The sequence below is a fragment of the Hemicordylus capensis genome, chromosome 2, assembly GCF_027244095.1.
Source record: "Hemicordylus capensis ecotype Gifberg chromosome 2, rHemCap1.1.pri, whole genome shotgun sequence".
NCBI lineage: Eukaryota > Metazoa > Chordata > Lepidosauria > Squamata > Cordylidae > Hemicordylus > Hemicordylus capensis.
Genome location: NC_069658.1, coordinates 380,535,769 through 380,560,014, shown reverse-complemented (window position 1 = coordinate 380,560,014; position 24,246 = coordinate 380,535,769). Strand labels below are relative to the sequence as shown.

The 24,246-nt window shown below is 44.2% G+C and overlaps 1 protein-coding gene across 12 annotated transcripts in view; it reads left to right on the top strand.

Moving 5' to 3' along the window:
• WIZ (WIZ zinc finger) overlaps window positions 1–24,246 on the top strand; it is a 125,037-nt gene that overhangs the window by 99,081 nt on the left and 1,710 nt on the right. For 7 of the 12 annotated variants that reach the window (XM_053294187.1, XM_053294185.1, XM_053294188.1 and 4 more), the window contains 7 exons: window positions 13,846–14,013; window positions 15,536–16,042; window positions 18,746–19,228; window positions 20,804–21,334; window positions 21,871–22,380; window positions 23,074–23,508; window positions 24,023–24,215. In XM_053294187.1, the coding sequence (XP_053150162.1) occupies window positions 13,846–14,013; window positions 15,536–16,042; window positions 18,746–19,228; window positions 20,804–21,334; window positions 21,871–22,380; window positions 23,074–23,508; window positions 24,023–24,215 (2,827 nt within the window). Of the gene's footprint in view, window positions 1–2,111; window positions 2,408–13,845; window positions 14,014–15,535; window positions 16,043–18,745; window positions 19,229–20,803; window positions 21,335–21,870; window positions 22,381–23,073; window positions 23,509–24,022; window positions 24,216–24,246 lie in introns of those variants that run through there. The other 5 variants (XM_053294196.1, XM_053294191.1, XM_053294190.1 and 2 more) reach the window with 5 other exon arrangements.

The window sequence follows — 24,246 nt, the reverse complement described above, 5'->3', positions numbered from 1 at the left end:
TGCCTGCCCGAAAACCAGTTTGAAATGGGTCTAGATAATCAGTTTCCTCCAAGACCGCCTGGAGCTGAGAGGCCACCACCCTCTCAATTACCTTGCCCAACCATGGGAGGTTGGAAACAGGCCTATAATTGCTCAACTCTGAGGGATCTAATGCAGGCTTCTTTAGAAGAGGTCTAATGATTGCCTCCTTAAGACAAGGAAGCATCCTGTCCTCCCTCAGAGAAGCATTATTATTTCCACCAGGCTGTTTACCACAACCTCCCTGCTAGATCGAACAAGCCATGTTGGACATGGGTCAGGAGAACAAGTGGTAGGCCTCACCGCTCCAAGCAGCTTGTCCACATCCTCAGGAGTCACAAACTGAAACCGATCCAGTCGAATCACATAAGAGGAGTTGTTGAGCACCTCCAACTCAGACATCAAATTAATTGTGGAGTCTCCATCTAGGTTGGCCTGAATCCGAGAGATTTTATCTGCAAGAAACTCTGTAAACACATCACAGCGGGTAACTGATGACTCCAAATTCTGGTTCAAGGGAGTGGGGGCAGATACGAGTCCCCTCACAACCCTGAACAACTCTGCTGGACGTGAACCTGCAGAGGCAATACGGGCAGAAAAGAACCACCTCTTTGCCACACATATTGCCTGAACATAGATCTTTAGATGTGCTCTTTGTCGCAATCTCTCAGATTCGAGTCGAGTCTTCCTCCACTTGCGCTCCAGTCGCCTACCTTGCCGCTTCAGCCCCTGTAGAACTTCCGTATACCAAGGGGCCAAATTTGAAGCGGGTTGGAGGGGACGCTTGGGAGCAATCATGTCTACTGCCCTGGTGAGCAAGTTGTTCCAATTCTCAACCAGGGCATCAACAGAATCACCAGCAAAGCCAACATTAAATCCCTCCAAGGCTTCTTGGAATCTTAGTGGATCCAATAACCTCTATGGGTGGACCATTCTAATGGGCCCCTCACCTCTGTGGAGGTGGGAAGTGGTTGTAAGTCCAACCTTAACCAGATGATGGTCTGTCCATGACAATGGGGAAATCACAGGCGTCCCCACCCACGGAACACCACCCTGATCAGAGTAAAATACCAAATCAAGCAGGTGACCTGCAATATGCGTCAGTCCAGAGACCACTTGGGATAGGCCCATAGTTGTCATGGCCGGAGCTACCCCGGACAGATTGATCCCGAAGTGAACATTGAAGTCCCCCAGCACCAAGAGTCTGAGAGATTCCAATGCAAGTTTCGCAACCAAGTCCGTGAGCTCAGTAAGGGATTCCGCTGGGCAGCGGGGCGATCGGTACACCAACAGAAGTCCCAATCTATCCCTGGTCCCCAAACTCAAGTACACACATTAAATATGGTCTGATTTCCTGACAGGGACCCTGGTAAGGGAGATGTTATCCCTATAGACCACAGCCACCCCACCTCCCCACCCACGTCCCCTCACCTGCTCCTCACCAATCATAAAATGTTACCAGCCTGATTAATCTATTGGCTTGCTTGGTACTGGGAGAGACAGGGAAATTACATTCAACTCTCACATGTTTTAAAAGAAGTATTTAATTCAAATTCAGTTGAGTCCGTTTGCAGTTTCAAAATGTGACTGTATAAGTAACTATCTTGCAAATAATATTTTTTAAATGCATTGGATCTAATACTTGTAGCAATCTGGAATCTTCAATATGAGAGATTATTAGTGCGTCTTTTTCTCCTTTCAGATGTGTTGATGTGAAGTCATTATGAATCTATGTGTGCATGCTACTGTAAGTAGATTTTTAGGTCTGGATAGTTGTGAACTGAGGATTGTAATTGGTGTTAGGGTCATTTATAACAAGGCCTACAGGAACCAGTCGCTTGTCAGAAAGCATTAAGATGGCTCGAAATTTCAGGCTGTTGTTCCCCTTTGCCTTTTAGCCAAACTGGACTGTTCTTCTTCCTAGTACTGCTGCGTTCCCTTTGCCAGCTCCTTCCTGGGACCTGTCATGCTGCAAGGTTTGCAGATTTGCTCTAGAGAATTAGGCGCTCTTCTGCTCTTGTCTGCTAGAATACTAAGCTCTGTAATTTCAGCCTAGCAAGCGCGCCGGCAATCAGCAATTCGGTGCTGGAGTAGTTCCGTCTGGATCCATATCTTGCTCAGTTTGTTGCTCTCGTCCCTCGCTCTGGGCCTGTGGATTTATCCTGGTTCGGCTGGGCCGTCGTCTCTGAGTTGACTCGGCGCTCTGCTGCTTCACCTGACTTGACTCAGCTGGAGTTTCGGCACTCCGCCGTTCCTCCTGGCTGCCGCCCCGCATGTGCCGGACCCAAGATGGCGGCCTCCACCCCCTTGCAGCCCAAAGCGACAAAAGCGGTGGCGGCGCCGCGGCCTCGAGACGATGGGGTGGGCGTGGGGGCGCCGCCCGACACCGGTAAGATGCTAAAAAGGGAAGGGAAGGCCCGCCCTGCCGGACGGGAAGGTGAAGCCGCCCCCCCCGTTATGCTGGTGTAAGGCTTCCCCTTCTATAACGCTCTTACACACACACACACACACACCTGCGGGATAAGCCTGCGCCTCAAGGGAGGGCTGGACGCCTGCTTTTCTCTGGAAGTGGCGTGGAATGGGGTTGGATGACAGGAAGTGCGCCCGCCCGAGCCAAGTCCATGGAACCTTTCCTGTCAAGGCCTGATAGATTTTTCCCCTCTCCTTTCCCCGCCATCGTTGCTTCTCTGGTTCAGTAGCTCCCAGCTCTTAGGTCAGCGTCTTTCCAAGCCGTCTGTGATCTAGCTGCACCACCTGGAGCATCTGACGAGCGCCTGTCGATAGATCACTTTTTCTCGTATTTTCTATTAATGAAAAAGAAGTTGGTTAAATAAAGCATCTTTGTCCACTGTAAAAACGAAATGATACACATTAAATATAATCATTCTCCCTTCATTTGACTTTGTAATCATATTATTTCTGAGCATTATAGCTTCTTGTTAATAAACAGCATTAAAGTGGATTTTGGAAATACTTTTTTTAAAAACGTAGAGTTGTTGACTGATCTAGTCTAAACCCAAAAGCAAGATGCATAGAATAGGTTGCACAGGAAGAAATATGTAAAGAATATTGTCGGTCTTATTATTTTAAATGTGACTACAACACGAATAAGTTCTCTTCAGTGCTGTGCTGTTTAGATATCCAGCTCATTGGAATAACTGACTTTGTCACTGAATCTCCAATGTCATAGATTATACAAGAGGAGAACAGTCATTATTTCAATTTCTGCATAGCTTCCTCTTTACTGCTTATGTTTGGATAGCCCATTCTATTCTAATGTTTATGTAATTGTTATGATTATCTCTAAATTTTAATAAATTTGTCAATTAAAATACAGTTAATCAGTCTTATTTAGGACAAGGTTCTCCACTGACAGTCAATCTCTCATTCTTGTTCTCTTCACAACAATTTTCAGTGTAATTACTTGGAAGCAAGTGTCCAAGTAATAGGCATTAGTGTCTTAAATTAGCATAGATTCCGGCCCTTGGAAGCCCTCATCTGTTTTTGATCAAATGCATTTTTGAAATAGTGCTGTTACTATAAGATTTTGATTGTGGCATACAGTCAGATTTCTCTGCTACTGTCCATTATATGTGCAGCTCCTTATAAGAATCTCTTTTACATTACTTTATATTCTGACATTTTCTGGTCCACAGCTGTGTTGCCTCTGTTGTGATGGAAATATTGATACCCATGACTTCTGTAACTGCAAATCTCTTGATTAGAACAGATTTCCCCCTCTATCTGTAATAGGTTCTTCTGAGCATTGCAGCACTGTAAAAATGCTGCTGACAATATAGACATCAGAGTTGTAGAACCATTGGGGAAAGTGTCCATAGTGCGATCCAATTCAGTTGGTGTGCTAGTGGAGCATTGCCAAGGAAGTCCAACACAGATGCATTGGACTTCAGAAGAGGAAATGAAGGGACTGGTAGAAAGAAAACTGAAAGGGAAAGTCAGGAGGATCAAATCACTCCAGAAAGCATGGAACTTATTCAAAACAACAATCATAATAGCTCAGTTGGAACCAGTGTTCCCTCTAAGGTGCATGTGTGCGCGCGTGCGTGCACTCACACATTTTCTGATGTCCGCTGAGTCAATTTTAGATCCCGCTCAGGTTGAATCAGAAAGGCCCCATTCTGAATGCATGTGTGCCCACACTGCCTTGATACTGCCACTCAGAATAAAATTCATTCTGCACACAGATGAAAAAGATTAGGGAGAACACTGGTTGGAAGGAGGAGGAAAGGTACCACCAAGTTCAGGAGGACACCAGCATGGCTAACAAGTAGAGTCAGGGAAGCTATAATGGGGAAGAAGACTTTCTTCAGAAAATGGAAGTCCTGCCCAAATGAAGAGAACAGAAAGGAACATAAACTCTGGCAAAAGACATATAAGGAGACAATAAGGGATGCAAAAAGAGAGTTTGAGGAGCATATAGCTAGAAGTGTCAAGGGGAATAACAAAAACTTCTTTAAGTATATCGAAAGTAAAAAAACTTTCCAGGGAAAGTGGTTGGACCCTTAATTGATGAGATTAAGGCATGAAAGGGATTATTGAAGATAAGGTGATTGCAGAGAAGCTGAATGAGTTCTTTGCATCTGTCTTCACAGTGGAGGATGCTGACCATATCTCCACTCAGGAACTGAGCTGCTCAGGCTTGGAGGCTGGACTGGACCAATTTGAGTGATGAGAGAGAATGTTCTGAACTGTCTTGAAAAACTAAAAATTAACAAATCGCCAGAGCCAGATGGTATTCACCCAAGAGTTCTGAAGGAACTCAGATGTGAAATTGCTGAGCTCCTTGTAGAAATATGTAACTTGTCTCTACAATCAGGCTCTGTATTCGAGGAGTGGAAAGTAGCTAATGTAACTCTGATTTTCAAAAAGGGATCCAGCAGGGACATGGGAAACTACAGGCCCGTTATTTTAACTTCTGTGCCAGGTAAATTGATGGAAAGAATACTTAAAACAAAATTGTTAAACATATAGAAGAACAGGCTTTGCTGAAGGAGAACCAGCATGGCTTCTGCAAGGGCAAGTCTTGCCTCACTAACCTTTTGAAGTTCTTTGAGAGAGTCAGCAGGCATGTGGATAAAGGTGATCTGGTTGACAAAGTATACTTGGACTCCAAAAAGCGTTTGATAAGGTTCCCTACTAAAGGCTCTTGAGTAAATTTAGCAGTCATGGGATAATGGGACAGGTTCATGTGTGGATTGGTAACTGATTGAAGGACAAGAAACAGGGTAAGAATAAATAGACTAGTGCTCTTTAACTTGTTCATAAATGATCTAGAAGTTGGGGTAAGCAGCGAAGTGGCCATATTTGCCAGTGACACCAAACTTTTTAGGGTAGTAAATCCACAACCAATTGTGAGGAGCTCCAAAAGGATCTATCCCAACTGGGGGAGTGGGTGACAAAATGGCGAATATGGTTCAATGTAAGCAAGTGTAAAGTGATGCATATTGGGACAAATAAACCCAGCTTCACATATACACTGATGGGGTCTGAGCTGTTGGTGACTTATCAGGAGAGAGATCTTGGTGTCATGGTGGACAGCTCTTTGAAAGTGTTGACTTAGTGTGCGGCAGCTGTGAAAAAAGGCAAATTCCATGCTAGGGATCATTAGGTAGGGGACTGAAAATTAAAATGCTAATATGTATTACTAGCCGACCCCGCACACAGCATCTGTGCGCTCTTTGGGGCCGGCGGTTACCTTTTCTCCCCAACCTCCTGCAAGTGCGGCCGCCAGGACCCGCCGCCTCACCTCCACGGCTGGGCCCGCTGCCGCCATGGCAACCAATCCTCCTGGGTGCGCCTCAGCCTATCAGGCGTCTCCTCCACCCAGCCAACCAGTTGGGCGCCGGGACGCACATTCTAAAGGCACACCCAGGAGGATTAAATATATAGATTATGCCCTTATACAAAAATCTGTGGTGTGGTAACATTTGGAGTACTGCATACGGTTCTGATCACCGTATCTTAAAGACACTGTATAACTGAAAGAGGGCAACCAAGGTGATCAGGGCCGGGAGCACTTGCCTTATGAGACAAGGTTACAGCATTTGGGGCTTTTTAGTTTAAGAACATAAGAACAGCCCTGCTGGATCAAGCCCAAGGCCCATCTAGTCCAGCATCCTGTTTCGCACAGTGGCCCACCAGATGCCGCTGGAAGCCTCCTGCTGTTACTCCCCTGCAACTGGTACTCAGAGACATCTTGCCTTTGAGGATGGAGGTGGCCTTTAGTCCTCCAACTAGTAGTCGATGATAGACGTCTCCTCCATGAAGTTGTCCAAACCCCTCTTAAAGCCATCCAGGTTGTTGGCTGTCACCACATCTCGTGACAGAGAATTCCACAAGTGGATTATGCGTTGTGTCAAAAAGTACTTCCCTTTGTTGGTCCTAGATTTCCTGGCAATCAATTTCATGGGATGACCCCTGGTTCTAGTGTTATATAAGAGGGAGAAGAATTTCTCTCTATCCACTTTCTCCACACCATGCATGATTTTATAGACCTCTATCATGTCTCCACGCAGTCGTCTTTTTTCTAAACTAAAAAGCCCCAGGTGTAACCTTGCCTCATAAGAAAGGTGCTCTAGGCCCCTGATCATCTTGGTTGCCCTCTTCTGCACCTTTTCCAGTTCTACAATGTCCTTTCTTAGATGTGGTTACCAGAATTGTACACAGTACTCCAGGTGTGGCAGCACCATAGTTTTGTATAAGGGCATTATAATATTAGCCATTTTATTTTTCAATCCCCTTCCTAATGATCCCTAGCATGGAATTGGCCTTTTTCACAACTGCCACACATTGAGTCGACACTTTCAACAAGCTGTCCACCACAACCCCAAGATCCCTCTTCTGGTCCGTCACTGACAGCTCAGATACCATCAGCGTATACTTGAAGTTGGGGTTTTTTGTCCCAATCTGCATCACTTTACACTTGCCAACACTGAAGCGCATTTGCCACTTTGTCGCCCACTCCCCCAGTTTGGAGAGATCCTTTTGGAGCTCCTCACAATCCATTTTGGATTTCACTACCCAGAAGAGTTTGGTAACATCTGCAAATTTGCCCACCTCGCTGCTTACCTCTACTTCTAGATCATTTATGAATAAATTAAAAAGCACCAGTCCCAGTACAGATCCCTGGGGGACCCCACTTCTTACTTCCCTCCATTGTGAAAACTCTCCATTTATACCTACCCTCTGTTTCCTGTCCTTCAACCAGTTATCAATCCACACATGTACTTGTTCCCTTATCCCATGACCACTAAGTTTTCTCAGGAGTCTTTGATGAGGAACTTTGTCAAAAGCTTTTTGGAAGTCCAGGTAGACTATGTCAACTAGATCACCTTGATCCACACACTTGTTGACACACTCAAAGAACTTCGAAAGGTTTGTGAGGCAATATTTACCTTTGCGGAAGCCGTGCTGGTTCACTCCCAGCAGGGCTTGTTCTTCTATGTGCTTTACAATTTTATCCTTGAGGATGCTTTCCATCAATTTGCCTGGAACGGACGTTAAGCTAACCGGCCTGTAATTTCCTGGATCGCCCCTGGATCCCTTTTTGAAAATCACTGTTACATTTGCTACTCTCCAGTCCTCTGGTACAGAGCCTGATTGCAGGGATAAGTTATATATTTTAGCAAGGAGGTCGGCAATTTGACATTTGAGTTCTTTGAGGACTCTTGGATGGATGCTATCTGGCCCTGGAGATTTGTTAGCTTTCAGTTTTTCCAGACAGTTTAGAACATCATCTCTTGTCACTTCTATCTCACTCAGTTCTTTAGCCTCCATCCCTAAAAAGCTTGGTTCAGGAACAGGAATATGCTCAGTATCCTCTGCCGTGAAGACGGACACAAAGAACTCATTTAGAACTCATTTAGAGAGCAAATAACTCATTTCTCTGCAACTTTCATATCCTCCTTAATAATCCCTTTCACTCCTTCATTGTCTAATGGTCCAACCGCCTCACTGGCAGGTTTCCTGCTTCTGAAGTATTTAAAGAAGTTTTTGTTATTCCCCTTGATACTTTTGGTTAAATGTTCCTCAAACTCTCTTTTTGCCTCCCTTATTGTCACCTTGCATTTATTTTGCCAGAGTATGTGTTCCTTTCTGTTCTCTTTATTTGGACAGACCTTCCAGTTTCGGAAGTAAGTCATCTTCCCTTTTATGGCTTCCTTGATGGTAGCCATGCTGACATCCTCCTGGACTTAGTGGTACCTTTCCTCCTTTTAGGTACACAATCTAACCAGGCTTCTAGTATTGTGGTTTTGAGTAATCTCCATGCACTCTGGAGAGAAGTGACTCTCCTGATTTTCCCTTTCAGCTTTCTTTTCACCATACTCCTCATTTTGGACAAGTTTCCTCTTCTGAAATTCAAAATGTCTGTGTTAGACTTCCTTGGTGATTCTCTCCCCACATGTATGCTGAATTTGATCGCACTATGGTCACAGTTCCCTAAGTGGTTGATGACACTGACATCACACACCAGGTCCTGGGTTGCCTTCTCTCTGGATGGTTCCAAGACCAACTGTTCTAGGGCACAGTCATTCAGCGTATCTAGAAATTTGACCTCTTTGTCATTACCTGACTGTGAATTTCCCCAATCTGTGTTTGGGTAATTGAAGTCACCCATTTTTACAGCCCTGCCTCTGCTTGATGCCTCCCTGATTTCCTCCTGCAACTCCGTCACTGTCAGTGTTTTGATCCGGAAGGCGACAGCACGTCCCCAGTAGCACGTTCCCTTTTAGGCCTCGTATTGTCACCCACAGGATTTCTATGGAGGACTCCAGTCCACCTTGGTTTTCTAGCTTCTTAGATTCTGTTAGATTCTATAACTTCTTTAACATGCTACTCCACCTCCATGGCGCCCCTCCCTGTCCTTTCTATAGAGTTCATATCCTGGGATCACAGTGTCCCACTGGTTCTCACTGTTCCACCATGTTTCTGTTATGCCCACTATATCTATTTCTGCATTAACAACCAAACACTCCAGCTCACCCATCTTGGCTTGGAGTCTTCTGGCACTGGCATATAAGCACCTTTATGCTGAATCTCTCATTTGATGTATTGTATCTTTCTTTTGACTCTTTGACCAGCTAGCACAGGCTCCTGTTTGCACTTTATGCGGTTCTGCTCTGTCCCCTTTTGTTTTATCTGAATCCTTTGCACCCTCGTACTTTAAAGGATGGCGTTTGCCCAACTGGATACTTCCCAGCTCCTGTCGGCTATTCCCCAGGCATCATTTTAAAAGCTGTTCTGCGACCTTTTTGATTTTAAGCGCCAGCAGTCTGGTTCCATCTTGGTTCAAGTGCAGCCCGTCCCTTTTGTACAGGCCTTGCTTGCCCCAAAATGTATCCCTGTGCCTAACAAATCTAAACTCCTCCTCTTGGCACCAACATCTCATCCACGCATTGAAACCCCTCAGCTCCGCCTTTCTCACTGTACAGGTACGGTAGCATTTCTGAGAATGCTACCTTGGGACTCCTGGACTTCAATATGTTAACTATCAGCCTAAATTTGGTTTCCAGGACCTCCTGACTACATTTCCCCACATCGTTGGTGCCGACGTGCACCACGACAGCTGTGTCCTCCCCAGCACTGCCTAGGAGCCTATCTAGATGCTGCGTGATGTCCACAACCTTCGCACCAGGCAGGCAAGTCACTGTGCGGTCAACACGCGGGTCACAAATCCATCTCTCTATACCTCTAATGATCAAATCACCCAGTACAAGGAGGCCTCCACCCCACCCACGAGAAGTATCCCCTGTGCAAGAGTATATGGGCTCATCATCCGTGGAAGGGGCCCCTTCTAAAGGAGCATTTCCCTCTTCCTCAGAACAATGTCCTCCTTGCCCAAGACCTTCATTCTCCCTGACAGCAGACGAGCTATCAGCCCTGGAGTGGGATGTCTCTGTCACGTCCCTGAAGGTCTTGTCCACATGTCTCTTTGTCTCTCTGAAATTCTCCAGATCCGCCACCTTGGTCTCAAGGGAACAAATTTGTTTCCTGAGAGCCAGGAGCTCCTTGCACCGAGCACACACCCATGACTTCCACCCATGGGGCAAATAGTCATACATGTGGCACTCTGTGCAATACACTAGGATGTGCCCCCTCCCCTGCTGACTTTCTATCTTCATACTGTTTTTGTTGGCTGCTTACAGTATTTAGAGATAGCTTATTAGAAGGATAGGTCTCAGCTGTAATGGTCATCTATTTAACTGTCCAAACAGCCTTTCCCAAGAATATGAGGGAGGGATTTGTACTTACATTCTCTTCTCCACCAGGCTCCTTGTAATCACAGGGGCTTGTTCCAGGCTCCCCTGCACATTTCCCGCTAAACCCCTACTAAACTCCAATGTCCTGTTTGCTATTCCTGTAGACTATGCTCTGTTTGCTATGCTCTCGGGCCTTCACCTCTTATGTAGAGAGTAGTCTTCCAACTAAGACACAGGATGTGAATCAAAGGAATGTGGAGCCTCCTCCAGCTCTAGCTGACTCCACCCCCTCCAGGCAGCGACAAACAAAAACACTGGAGTTTGCTAGCCCTGGCAAATGTTAGCCCTGGCAAATAACACACACAGAGAGACTAGGATTTATCCCTTAAAGAGAAACCAACTCCTGAAAATCTCCCCTTCTCCTGTTAGTTAGTTTGAAGGAGGGAAAGGTTAGAAGTTTAGAAAAGCTTGCTCACCTCCTCAAGCTGTGTCTGCTCTTCACAGAGTAGTCTTCCACCTACTCTGTTTGGAAGAGAGGCAACTACAGGGAGATATATGAGAGGAATAGAATCAGGGTGGATTTGATTTAAATCAAACTGATTTAAATCACGATTTAAATCACTAGCAGGGTGGATAAAAATCAAAAAAATCCAATTTAAATTTAAAAAATCAGATTTTTTTGATTTAAATTGGATTTTTTTGATTTTTATCCACCCTGCTAGTGATTTAAATCGTGATTTAAATCAGTTTGATTTAAATCAAATCCACCCTGTATAGAATGGACAGAAAGGGGGGAAATGTTGCCCTTTCTCACAGCATTAGAACCAGGGTTCATGCCATGAAATTGATGACAAGGAAATTTAGGTCCAATGACATGAAGTACTTTTTCACACAGTGCATAATTAATCTATGGAATTCTTTGTCATGGGATGTGGAGATGACCACTAGCTTGGATGGCTTTAAAAAGGGCTTAGACAAATTCTGGAGAACAGGTCTATCAATGGCTACTAGTTTGGCGGCCTTAGGCCACCTCCAGCCTCGGAGGCAAGATGTCTCTAAATACCAATTGCAGGTTAGCAACAGTGAGAGAGGGCATGGCCTCTCCTCTTTCCTGTGGGATTCTCAGAGGCATCTGTGGGCCACTGTTAGAAATAGGATGCTGGAATAAATAGGCCTTGGGTCTGATTACATATTTTCTTATGCTTTTATATAGAAAATTGCTAGTTGGGTAGATGATCATTATGTTGAGTCTTTCCCTAAGGAATCTTCTTAGGTCATCCAACTGACAACAGGGTTGATATAAATCGCTTAACAGAAGACTTGATTTTAATTATTTAAATCGCTAGTCAGGAAAATAATCATTTTCTTGTAAAAGAACATTCTTCTTGTCTAACCTTAATACATATTCAGCAGTAGATGTAGGTTTCATTGTCAGAAGGTAGGTAAACACTGTAATAGGTACACACTTGTCATAATGCTGTTTCATTCAGGTAACAAGGCCTTACATTTCTTTGTTGCACTGTTTGCATTTCACACATATGCCTGTCTTGCCCACAGAAACTTCATTAAAATATTTCCAAATGGGGTCTCTTTTACAGCCTGCTGCCATGTTAGGTGTTTCCCTTCTATAATAGAGGATACAATCCAAAAATGTTCCTCAAGATTGCATGAATATGTTTTTGTTCACTTTCACCTTTTATTGCTCCCCACATCCCTTGCATTTATTATAACTTATAATTCCTCTTCTCTCAGCTCTACTTCATCCATCAAATTTGTTTTTGTTTTTTAAATAATTGATTTTTATCAACCCTAACTGACAGTAGGTAAAAGGTTTTTTGTACACTCTAATCCAGGAAGGCAGGTTGGCTTATCATAGGCTGTGGCCAGGAGTGCTTTTTACCAGCTGCAGTTGATGCGACAACTCTGCCTGTTCCTGGAGGAGAATGACCTTAAGACAGTGGTACACCAGTTGGTAACCTTCAGGTTGGACTACTACAATGTGCTCTCTGTAAGGCTGTCTCTGTATGTAGTTCTGGAAACTTCAGCTAGTTCAAAATGCAGCAGCCAGATTGGTCTCTGGGGTATCCCAGAGAGACCACATTTATACCTGTTCTTAAACAGTTGCACTGGTTGCCAGTATGTTTCCTGACAAAGTACAAAGTGTTGGTTATTATGTTTTAAAGCTCTGAATGGTTTATTTATTTATTTTATTTTATTTATCAGATTTGTACACAGCCCCAAACGTCTGTCTCTATTTAGGTCTGGGTTACCTGAGAGGGTGCCTTTCTCTGCAAGATACCCATCTCTCATTAAGATCATCAGCGGGGGTCTGTCTTTGGGTGCCACCAGTTCATCTGGTGGCGACAGGTGACCTTGGATTGGACCTTCTCAGTTGTTGCCCCTGGATTGTGGAATGTGCTCCCCATGGATATACGAGGATTAAAGACCCATCTTTTTTAGCCTGGCTTATAATGATATCTTGTTTTGATTTTAACTTTAATCTGGTTTAAATGTTTGTTTGCTTTAATTATTATGTGTGTTTGGTTTTGATGTAAACCACCTTGAGCCACTTTAGGAAGTGTGGTATATAAATTGAATGAATAAATCAATATTTTCTGGCATTAAAAATGTGTTCCTATTAAAACAAAATCATCATCAGATTTAATATCAGCATTTTAAATCTTCCTGTCTTTTATTTGTCACATTGCTGGGTAAAGTTATGTGTTTCTAACTAAAAGTAATTGCATGGCTTAATATTTTTATGTCATTGATGAATGTTCAGTTATTTATTTGGAATCTTTTTAAAACTTTCAATGGGGAATGTTTTTATTGCCTAGTATCCCCACACACATTTTTACACTTAAGCAGAATTAAATACTCAGCTGTTGTGAAGACCACTTCAGTGGTCTACTTGTATCTTGTTGTGTGCTGGCTTCCTAGGTCGTCCTGGAGCTTGTCTGAGAGGTAGTTACAGCTCTCTTCTTCCTGGTGTTTAGGGATCACCGTTTGTCCCCAGGTATCGCAGTCAGGGAGGAAAGGGGTCCTTTGCCTCCATTTGCCAGGTCATACAGCCTTTTCCCTTTGGAAATGTCAGGACTGTCTCTGTCAAGCACCTCTCTTCTCATCGGCATCATTCTGTACTGCCCTAAATATCCCTGTGCAGTTATCCACAACCTTCCTTGACTCCTTCCCTGGTTGCCATGCACTTCCTTTCCTTTCTACCCTGTTCTCCTTCCACCCCACCCACTTTGTCGTCAACACTAACAGTGTTATAGAGACTTCTTTCTCCATCACTCTGACACATCATCTTCCTACTCTGCTCGCCTGCTGCTTCTCTTGCCACCAATGTGCATTGTTTCTTGCCCACAGTGAGTTGAGCGAAGCTCTCAGTTGGCCATGCTCCATGACATGTCTGGTTTAAATTGATTGGTCTAGTGGTTTATGTTAAAATCTTCCACTTTTCTTATTAAGTGGCGCTATGAGGGAAACAAACACATTGCAAGTTATTTTAATGTGTGAATGGCATGATTTAACCTTTTTGCATTGTTAGTTTTTCCAGTTTGCATTGTTAGGTTTTCAGGCCCCATGTTCCCTTCTGTCTTAATAGTTGTGGCCTCTGAGGAGGAAGAGGAGATGGCTACTGCAGAGATGGGGTCACCACTTCTCCAGAAGAAGAATTCTCTGACTGGGTCATTAGACCAAATTCCAAACAGGATAGGAAGCTCACTGTCTCCTGAACCGTCCAGCAACAAGACAGACTCCCAAGATTCCAAAAGTGAGTGTCCTCTGTTGAGATTGCTATCAAATATTGTGTGTGATGTCTATCTTACAACACAGATTTGAGCCCTTTTTTTACAATTTATTTTAGAAGAGGCAGGTGGTGTCACTACATCTAGTTTTCCTCACTCTATTGGCAAGCTTTGATGACTAACAAAACTGATTTTCACATTAAAAAGATTACAGAGTTCTGTGTAGATCAAAAGCTTGCATTCTCTCTAGGGCTGTTGCCTTATTTAAAGAAATCCTATATGATTACAATATAGTTAAACTGACTGAAATCTGCATAAATGTGCACATGAGTTAAATCATTGGGGTGGGGGGTGTTGTTTAGATGGTGCATGAATATGTTGCAGTAGATGCCATTTTAAAAGGCATTTCCTCCTGTGTGAAAAGAGGCATTTCCCCTTCAATCTTAGATGGTGTCTGCCACCTGCAAGTTTTTATCAACATTTGTGTTATTAACTTTTTAAAAGAAAATGTGTTGACAGATTAATTTGGAATGTCTTTTTAAGCAAAATATTTTTAATCAATTAGTCTGTCGTCTGTATTTTTTCTTTTACATATGAAGACCTCATGAAATATGTTGCTTTCTTTATATTTTGTGTATGCTGTTATATGACATGTAAAGAAGTAGAACTCTACATGGCTTTGAACAGGAGTTTTCGTTTTTAAAAACAATTTAGTAGCTTTGTAGAAAAATGCATTGGTGAAAAACAGCTCTCTTTGTGAAGGGTAACTCTCATATGGCCACCTAGCTAGTGAACAGACTATTGTGCAAATATGAACTGCCAGCAGTGGTATGCACCATTATTGACACTGGTCTGTGGCTGAAATAAAGTTACCAATTGATTGACTGGTCATTATTGATGATGCTAGTTTTCTCATTTACGATACACAGCCAAATATCTGTGTTGCAGTTCATTTTCATTTTAAAGGAAATATGGAGTATAAGTTCTGAAGATTCCTAACTTGCTTCATTTTAAGTTTCTTTGCTCTTGAAGCTAAGAAAAGATCCCAGCTTTCTCATCCCAGCTTTAAGATAATTTTGAAAGGACTACATTGTACTTGACTGTATTTGGTAGCTGTAGTAGGCAATAAAGCTTGATGCTAAAAAACAAGAATTGTAATTGTGTGTTAGAGGGAAACTAAGGGATAGTTGGACATGGTGCAGATTTGAGCCACTTAGTTGCAGGAGGCATCTGGGACCAGTTTTTATATGTGAATTGAGTAAACAGAGACCAAAGTAGTGCTTCCACAGCAAACTAGTGCTTAATTTGATGTTGATATTTGCAGAGGGAATTGAGTCACCAGAGACCTTTTTGACTAACACTTACTGAACTCCTCTATTACAAAATAGACTGTAGGTCCCAATGTATTTGTCCAATCCAAGACTGAGTTGATGGAGAGGGGCCCAAATCAAGGTAACACAGTGTGCACCCGTGGTCTACTGACAGGTAGCAAAGGCAGCGTGGGGTTAAGTTTGACCTTGTCTCAATAAGTCACTCTCCTCCTTCCAGCACCAAACCTCACGACGTGTGAGGTCTGTGGCGCCTGCTTCGAGACCCGCAAGGGCCTGTCCAGCCATGCCCGTTCTCATTTGCGTCAGCTTGGTGTGGCTGAGTCCGAGAGCAGTGGAGCCCCCATCGACTTACTCTATGAACTGATGAAACAGAAGGGGAAAGTGGACAGCGGCCCCGTCTCTCCTGGTCTTAGCAAAAAATCTGCTTCTCCCAAGGAAGGGACTGCAGGGTCCTCACGGCCAACACTGCTGCCTCTCAACAAAGCTACAGAAAGGCCACAAGAACCACCAGTAAACAAAGCAATCAAATCACCTCCAGGTTTCGCCCCCAAGAATGTTGCCCAGCCAGGATCTCCCATACTCAAGAAAGTGGCACCTGCTCTGCCTGGTTCTCCTCTGCCAAAGAATTCTGAGGATAAAAGCCCCAAGCTACCACTGAGCCCCCTGCAGACTTCTCCTAAAGCACAGTGGCCACAACCGGAGGAAGAAGGCCCCTTAAATCTAAGTGAGTCTGTTTGATGCTGATCCTTCTTGCTGTGTGTAACACAGGAGAGCTGTCTTGCAGTTTACTGCTGCAGGGAGCTTTTGTGCTGCACATTACCCATAGTGTGAACCATTGCAGGGTTGCCCATCCACAAGACATACGCTACATCTGTTGCTTTGCGCAGACTGCTGCACTCACACTTATTGCATCTTGTGTACAACACAACATACAAAAGCCATAGGGAGGATATTGGACATTATTCATCTTCTGCAAAAGGGTCAGTTTCTATTCCTTGCAGAATTCCTGATGTCATGTTCTTTTGTATTGGTCAGAGGGGGCTCCTACCTCCCATGAGCTGTATAAGTGAGAGTTACTCATTTTTTAATTTCTAGATACCTTCCTAACATACCTTGGTCCTCAAAAGGCAGTTTTCTTTAAGATAGGCTCCTTCCCTAGACTGCCTCTGGGAGAGTCAGTCATATTTCCAAAACTCCTTGGACATGCCACAAAACCTCCCTGGGTATCCTTTGGTTTGTGTTCAGAGTCTGCACTAAGTTACTGTTGGAAAGCAGAGATGTTGGTCATTTGAAGGGCCAACAGCCATAAACCATCTGTTGCCTGCCAAAGTCATATTCTTCATTAGAAGAAAAACTTGGGACATCATATGAGATCTTGATGATAGCTGTTTATTTTAAAAACAACATGTTATGTAGTATTCCAGAATAATGGATTAGGAGTGCACTTCTGCTAGTATCTCAGGCTTCTCACCTGGAGGCAATTTCTACTGCTTCTGAGCCATTGCTTTCCCTATTCAAAATATGTATTGTGTACTCCTTGGCAGAACTAATGGTAGAGTTTGGTGGATTTGTAACTATGCTGGATATTCTTAGCTTGTGTAAAACTAATAGTCATGTTGCTTCTGGGCCCTATATTTCTGGGTTAGCTCTCTGATAGAGACCAGGGCTAGATCTCTATCAATACTAGCAATAGAAATATCGTCTCTGAAAGCTGACAAAATTGCAAGCCCTCCAGTACCCCCTGTTCAGTCTTGTACAATCCTGCTCTTGCACTGGAGAGAAGTTGTAGGAAATCAAGCCTCTGCCATTGATTCAGTCATGAGCTACTTTGCAGTTATTGCTGGGGAGGGAACAGCAAGTCCCAATTGTTGGTGTGACTAGGCAGGGGCTGAGGTGAGTACAACGTGTAAAAAGAGAGAAATTTTCTGGTGCGCTTGTCAGGGACTCCCTGGGGAAGATGTGGGGGGACCCATGATGATATGATAGTCTTTTAGTATGGTTCTACCATCAGCAAAGTCCACAGCACCATGGGTATTAGAAATGTTTGGATAGACTCTTGACAATCAACTTAGAACTAGTTGCATACTACTTTCATCTGGGTACCTGCAAGCCTCACTTTTTGCTGCTCAAAATGTTCTTTTATTGACAACACTGTTGTTTTAATGTAATTGCCTAGTTTAAACTGAGCATTGAAGTTCTCTGGTCTGTTGTGATTCTGCCTCAATTATACCATTGAGAAAGGGTTTCCAAGAAACTTGAGCATTTGTATAACTGTTGTCTACTCTCTTTGAGCTATATTCCATCTCTAAATGTTCCTCTTTACCCTACACTTGACTTTCTAGAAATAACTGCAAGAACCGCTGCTTTTTTTGTTCTTTGTTAATTGGCTAGTTCTTGGCTGATGGGACTTTGAGCCATGATTCGTGTAGCCAACCTCTATACCCAAGGAGAGGTTTAGTGCCAATATCTTACCACTTTTTAGATCATTTACATGGTTTCTTTAAATATTCATGGGCACTTTGAATTTGCAAGTTACAGAATTTGATATAAATCTGCATGAACTAAGGCTCTTGAAGTAGCATTTTGCACTCGTTCAGTAGCAGCTGTCAGTCCTGCTATCAATCCAGTTCTTGTTAACAACCTACATGTTGATGGACTATAGGATGCATAGTGCTGAAAGAGTCACTGCAGGGTCCTTTGCTATCCTTCTTTATTTTGAGACAAAATCCAAGTTTAACACTGGCTTGAAGATATTTCTAGAAACTTACAGGTATGGAAAACTTAACATTTGGGAAAGTCTTGTGTTTAACTTTGTACCGCTGTCAGGGATTACTGTTTAGATGAGAATTCTTTAGTCTGAAAGTGTGGAATGTTAGGCAAAAATATAAATTCTTTGCATCTCTTAAATTGAGAGTTTGTGTTCATTTTAAAAATCTCTGTTCTGTTTGCCCTCTTGCTTTTTGGGCATGAGCCCAGCAGTTGCTAGTTGGAAACACAGCTGGATCTGGGATTAGTGCCATGTAACACGTTGCATCTGGCTTTTGATGTTGCTATTCTCAAAAGTTGCAATTGTCTGAAATGCTTGGTAGTTTAAACCGAGTTGGAAATAGCTTGAGTATCACGTTTTCAGGAAGGAGAGCGTGTGTTTGAAACTTGGCCTGAGCCAGTGGATAGGATACATAATTAAATACTTCTATGGAACTTTCCACTTTAGTATTAAGCCATCATCAGTGGTATGAGTAGAAAAACCCACCGTCCCTTTGGGGCTATAGGTTAAAATGGCTTCCCAGTAGAATTTATCATCCCATTTCTGGAATATTAATGTAGGCCTTTATTGCAAAATCCTTTTTCAGGTTTTAACAGGTGCTTGAGACACAATCTCTGCTGTGACCGTATCTGTTGTGATCAATGTGTTTTCTTTCCGCAGCTGTAGATAGTGACTCGGGCAGAGAAATTGACTGCCAGTTATGTGGTGCCTGGTTTGAAACCAGAAAAGGGCTGTCAAGTCACGCTAGAGCCCACCTGAGACACCTGGGAGTGAGCGATCCAGATGCTAAAGGATCTCCTATTGATGTTTTAAATGATCTCATCAAAAATGAAGACTTCAAAGGCCGTCTTTCCTCTCTCCTCCCTAGTGAGAGAGAATCATTAGGGGAAACTGGGAGCTCTGATGGACCCAGCCCAAAGAGCACAGCTACAGCAACACCTGCCACAGGCATGAAACAAGCACACTCACCAAGGCCTTTGGGCAAACAGCCATCTGTACTCTCACCTCACTCCCCTCCACCATCCAAGAAGCTGAAGCCACATGGTCACAGGCTGTCAGCTGTGGCCAGTCTGCAAAGGAAACAGGGTCTTTCTTCCAACGCGTATTGGGCATCAGATGCTGAGATGGCTCCACTCAATCTCTGTAGGTTCTATCAGCACTGGCTCCTGTCCCCTCCTTCTCCTTCTCTCCCCTCCCAGTCTTATTAATGTAACATGGAGCTGTGCACCTAGAAATCTAGGTTACTTACCATTTTCTACCATGGTGGCCGATAAACAGAGAAGGGGTGGGGAACCTAACTCTTTAGCCCACACATTCTCGATTGCCCCCTTTCCCTGCAAAGCTTTTTTCTGAAATATGTAAAGCAGTTTCCCCAGCTGGCTTCTGCTTGTGCTGAAGGTCCTCCTTCCCTGTCTGAGCATTTACTCCATATTTGTACCTTGCTTCAGATAGATGACATCTCCCTGTCCTAGATAAAGTAAGGCTTTATGCTTCATTACTGTGCAGTTAGGAGTATTACTAGACATGTGGACTGAAAACTGCTTTGCCTGTAGGTGTAGGGCGAATTTACCATGCTGTTTGAAGGGTTATGCACTCTTACGCAGCCTGAACCCTTTTGGGCTCATTGATTGGACTCTTGACTGCTATGCTTCCTAGAGCACTCATTGGCTTCAGTCAGCAGAATGCTCAGTACTAATGTTTTTCTCTTTAGCAGTTAAATGTTCTATCAGTCACTAAGCAAGGAAGAAGATTCCCTCTTGTCTTGCCGTTTACAAGCTCACCGGGGCTCTAATCTGATGCTACATCCCATTCAAGGGATAGTGGAGACGGTTGTCTCAAGGCAGTGGGATTTCTGCCATTTCTCTCCCTCATTACAGGGGGAGTATAGGAAAGCAGTCAGGGTTATCTGCATACTAATGATTTAACACTTTGATAGCCATGAGCACTTCTTATCACATGACACATTTCACCTCTGTGTATTGGTTGTTTTGCATTATCTAAAGGAGGCTGCATGGCTCAGGCTTATGGTGGCAAATATAGAGTATTTGGTTCTTAGTCCTTCCCCATGCACACACTGGAAAATGAGACTGTTGGGCATCTTGACAGGGAGAATTAAGCAGACAATGAATACTGGATTTTTAATTGTGGGTTTCATTGTGGGTTTACCAGTTTAGCTGTATAGCAAGCCACTGTCCTTCACCTAGATGAGGTGGTTCTATATTCTTAAAGAGACAATGGGATGACTTCCATGGAAGAAATTAGCATTCATAACAGATTGCTTTGCTTTGCACACAACTGGACTACTTCCATCAAAAGCTGGATAGGAAGTGGGTGGGAATCATAAAGCTTCTGCTCTGCCTCATCACTAGAGAGGTAGTCTCATGATTTAGGATCAGCCATCTTCAACATTTCCACTCGACAGTGCCTGATCTTCACTGTCTCTTAACCATGTCTCCACAGTCCTTTGCTTTGAACACATCCCACCCCAGCTTTCATGCTTCACAGGAATTATTGGTGTATTTAATTTATTTCATTTGCAAAGATTGTCAAGGAATCTCCGGCTTTGCCTTGTGTAAAATCCTTGCACTGTGTACCTACTTCATACTGCCTTATAGGGGGAATAATCTAGCTGGTGCCCAAGTTACCACCTGCTCTCTGTCTGATTCTTCTGTTGACTGGTGTAACTGCATGTCTCTTCTCTCTTCTTTTTCTCCTCAGCCTCTGGAGCAGAACCTGTGCGGGACATCAGGTGTGAATTCTGTGGTGAATATTTTGAGAACCGGAAGGGGCTTTCCAGTCATGCCAGATCACATCTGCGTCAGATGGGGGTGACCGAATGGTATGTGAATGGTTCCCCCATAGACACACTCCGAGAAATCCTGAAACGGCGAACTCAGCCTCGGACCAGTACCTCCAGCTCCCCAGCACAGGGCCAAAAATCTATTGCCCCATCTGTTCTTGGAGGCTCTCTAGAGCCCCGCAGTCCAGGGGAGGGCCAGGTGCCTGCCATCCCTAAGAAGGCACAGCAACCAGATAACCCTATGGGACACTCTGCTACCTCTTCGCCTCCCACAACTACTAGAAAAATATTCTCTGGGCTTCCCTCTCCCTCCTTACACAAAAAGCTGAAGCAAGACCAATTGCGAATGGAAATCAAGCGGGAAATGATGTCTGGAGGACTGCATAATGAGTCGCATCTGTCTGACAGAGCTTGGTCACCACGAGAAGACATGTCCCCACTCAATCTCTGTAAGTATTTACAGCAAGAATTGTTATCTGTGACACCTCTATAATAAGCAAAATGTGTGTCTGGGACCACCTGATTTTTTTGTCTCACTTAAAATAATGGGTGGTGCCTAGTTATCAGGACCTTGAGTACCAACAGGTGTAGGGGTGTCTGTGTCTGAATGGGTTACTTGTGAAACGGTTAAGAGACTAACATCTTAAATATTTGGCACCTTTCAGTGCCAGTAAGTCATCCTCTACATTTCCTTGTTGGCAAAATTAAATGCAGGTATTCAGATACCTCTAATGCCCAGTCATCTTGGAGCTAGTAGAGTGGTGAATAGTATGCTGGCTCCAGGCATGGAAGGTCCAGGCTCAAAACCTACTCAACTTGATGAATGGCATTAGAGAAGTCTCTATGTTGGATTTAAATCACATTTGTGTGTGTATGTTGAAAAGTGCTGTAGAAACGAATAAGGCCATTGTGAGGGGCACCTGGCTTGCTTCTAATTCTGTTCCTTTAGGTGTTATATCTGTGCCCTTTCTTCTGTCCCTTGCAGCTTCTCGTGCTGACCCTGTGCGGGATATTCGTTGTGAGTTTTGTGGTGAATTTTTTGAAAACCGGAAGGGGCTCTCCAGCCATGCGAGATCTCACTTGCGCCAGATGGGAGTAACTGAATGGTCAGTCAATGGCTCCCCCATTGATACACTCCGAGAAATCATTAAAAAAAAAAATAAGCCATGCTTGATAAAGAAAGAGCCAAACACAATGAGTATTGAGCTTCCAAAGCCCGTGGGAGAGGAAGGAGCTGCTCCTAAATCTCCTGGGAAAATGCTGCAGCACATGGCCATGTCCCCACTGGGTGGGAGGACAGGGAAACCAAACCTCAGTCGGGAGGTCTCTCTATCGCCCCTCAAGTCACAGGAAAGCTTCTTGGCACCTCTCTCAACTAAGCGTCCACTGTCAGATGAACGGCTGAGTGGCCACAGTGAAGTGAAGCAGAAAACCTACATCCAGACCGAATTGCCATTCAAAGCCAAGCATGTGCATGACAAGCCCACTCATACATGTAAGTGCTACCCCAGAATGGGGAGGGGATATGGCTGGGATCCAGATAAATCTTCTTGGTATTCAATTTTAGAGCCTTTGCTTTGCAAATGTGAGTCACTTTCTAGCTTGCTGGAGATGTGGGTGAGATGGGAAGGGGCGATGCAGTAGTTTTCACAAGGGCTTCAAATGACCAACTTTTGATGCAAGCCAGCAGCCTGATCAGTGGGTGTATTTAGAACCTACATCAGTGGGCATAAGGGCAGCCTTGGGCAGTAATACATTGCTTCTCCTTCTCCCCAGCATATGTTTAGCTAGCCTTCCCACAGCCTCTGACTGACAGTGAGCTATTGTACAGTCTCTGAGGATTTGGGCTTCAGGCAGATCAATAAATGGAGTAAAGCCTTATGCTGTCAGCCAGAGGCACATACCCCCAACATGTCCAAAGATCTGCAGTCTGCCTTTTTTATATGCAAAGGATTGTGGGGTCTGGTTTACTTGGCTTGTGGGCTGCAAGTGCGGGGCTTTGGAAAGCATTGCTTTAGGAGGTTCAAAGTGGGTTTCACCAGCCTCAACCCTGGAGGATTTTTTATGAGGAAATAGAAATAGTAACTTGGAGCAAATAAGACTTAGTGCTCCACCTTTGAAGTGTTGCTGCTTAAATCCTTTACTGAGGGTTTTGCTCAGTCTAGCTCCCTGCCATTTCTGCTCCCAGCCAGCGAAGCCTGCTGTGAACTGTGTGGCCTCTACTTTGAGAACCGCAAGGCGCTGGCCAGCCATGCTCGTGCTCACCTCAGACAATTTGGAGTGACTGAGTGGTGTGTGAACGGCTCCCCAATCGAGACTCTGAGTGAGTGGATCAAGCATCGTCCCCAGAAAGCCGGAGCCTATCGCAGCTACATCCAAGGTGGGCGGCCCTTCACCAAGAAGTTCCGCAACGCCTCTCATATGCGTGATAATGATCCCTCTGGAAAGAGGGCTCCATTGAGCCTGCAGGCAGGCAGCACTCCAGTGGTGAGCAGAAACCTAGGTGTTGAGATGGTGCCCAATGAGCCCAGCAAAGCTGTGGATGGCGGCAGCGAACGACCAGCAGTCACCTCACCTCTATCACTGGTGAAGATGGAGGAGCATCAGCAACATAACATCAACAGTAAGTCATTATTCCCAGTGCCAGTGCAGGCACATGTAGAAGATGGGGCCCATCTGGTCACAAGGCTTGTTGGGTAGTCAGGAGGCGCCTTAGTAAAGGAGGCAGTAGCTCCCTTGGGACTGAGGTGAGTGAATCAAGATACAGATCTGATTTTCTACTGTTTCAAGTTCCCTTGCTAGTTCTACGTCTTGCTTCAGGTACATTGGCCAGTTACAGCTAGAGCATCAGGGAAGTTTATTTTTAAAATGGACATGTTAAGATCTTGGTTATAGTGGAAATACTCCCAGGACCATACCTGTGGTTTCTCTGCACTAGATCAGTCAGTTATACAGAAAATGCTGCATGGTTTTAAGACTTTCTCCATCTTGCTTGTGTGGGTGTCTAGTCTTTCTACCTGTATAAATCCAGGGTGTGTGTGTTAAAGTTTCTTTTCATCTCTGACCAGTTGTAGCCAGTAAAGTTTGCTGTATCCCACCAGCCTGTGTTGAAATTTGATCTTTATTCTGTTCATTAGAGTTTGAACGGAGGCAGGCCAAGCCCATTGAGGCTCCTCCACCTCGAGAAGAGGAGACCAATGACTTACAACAGAAAGCTGAAGAGGTCCGCCAACCAACCCCCAGAGTGAGACCAGTGCCCTCCTTGGTTCCTAGGCCACCACAGACTTCCTTGGTGAAGTTTGTGGGCAATATCTACACACTGAAGTGCAGGTATAAAACATTCCTCAATCTTGCTGATTTC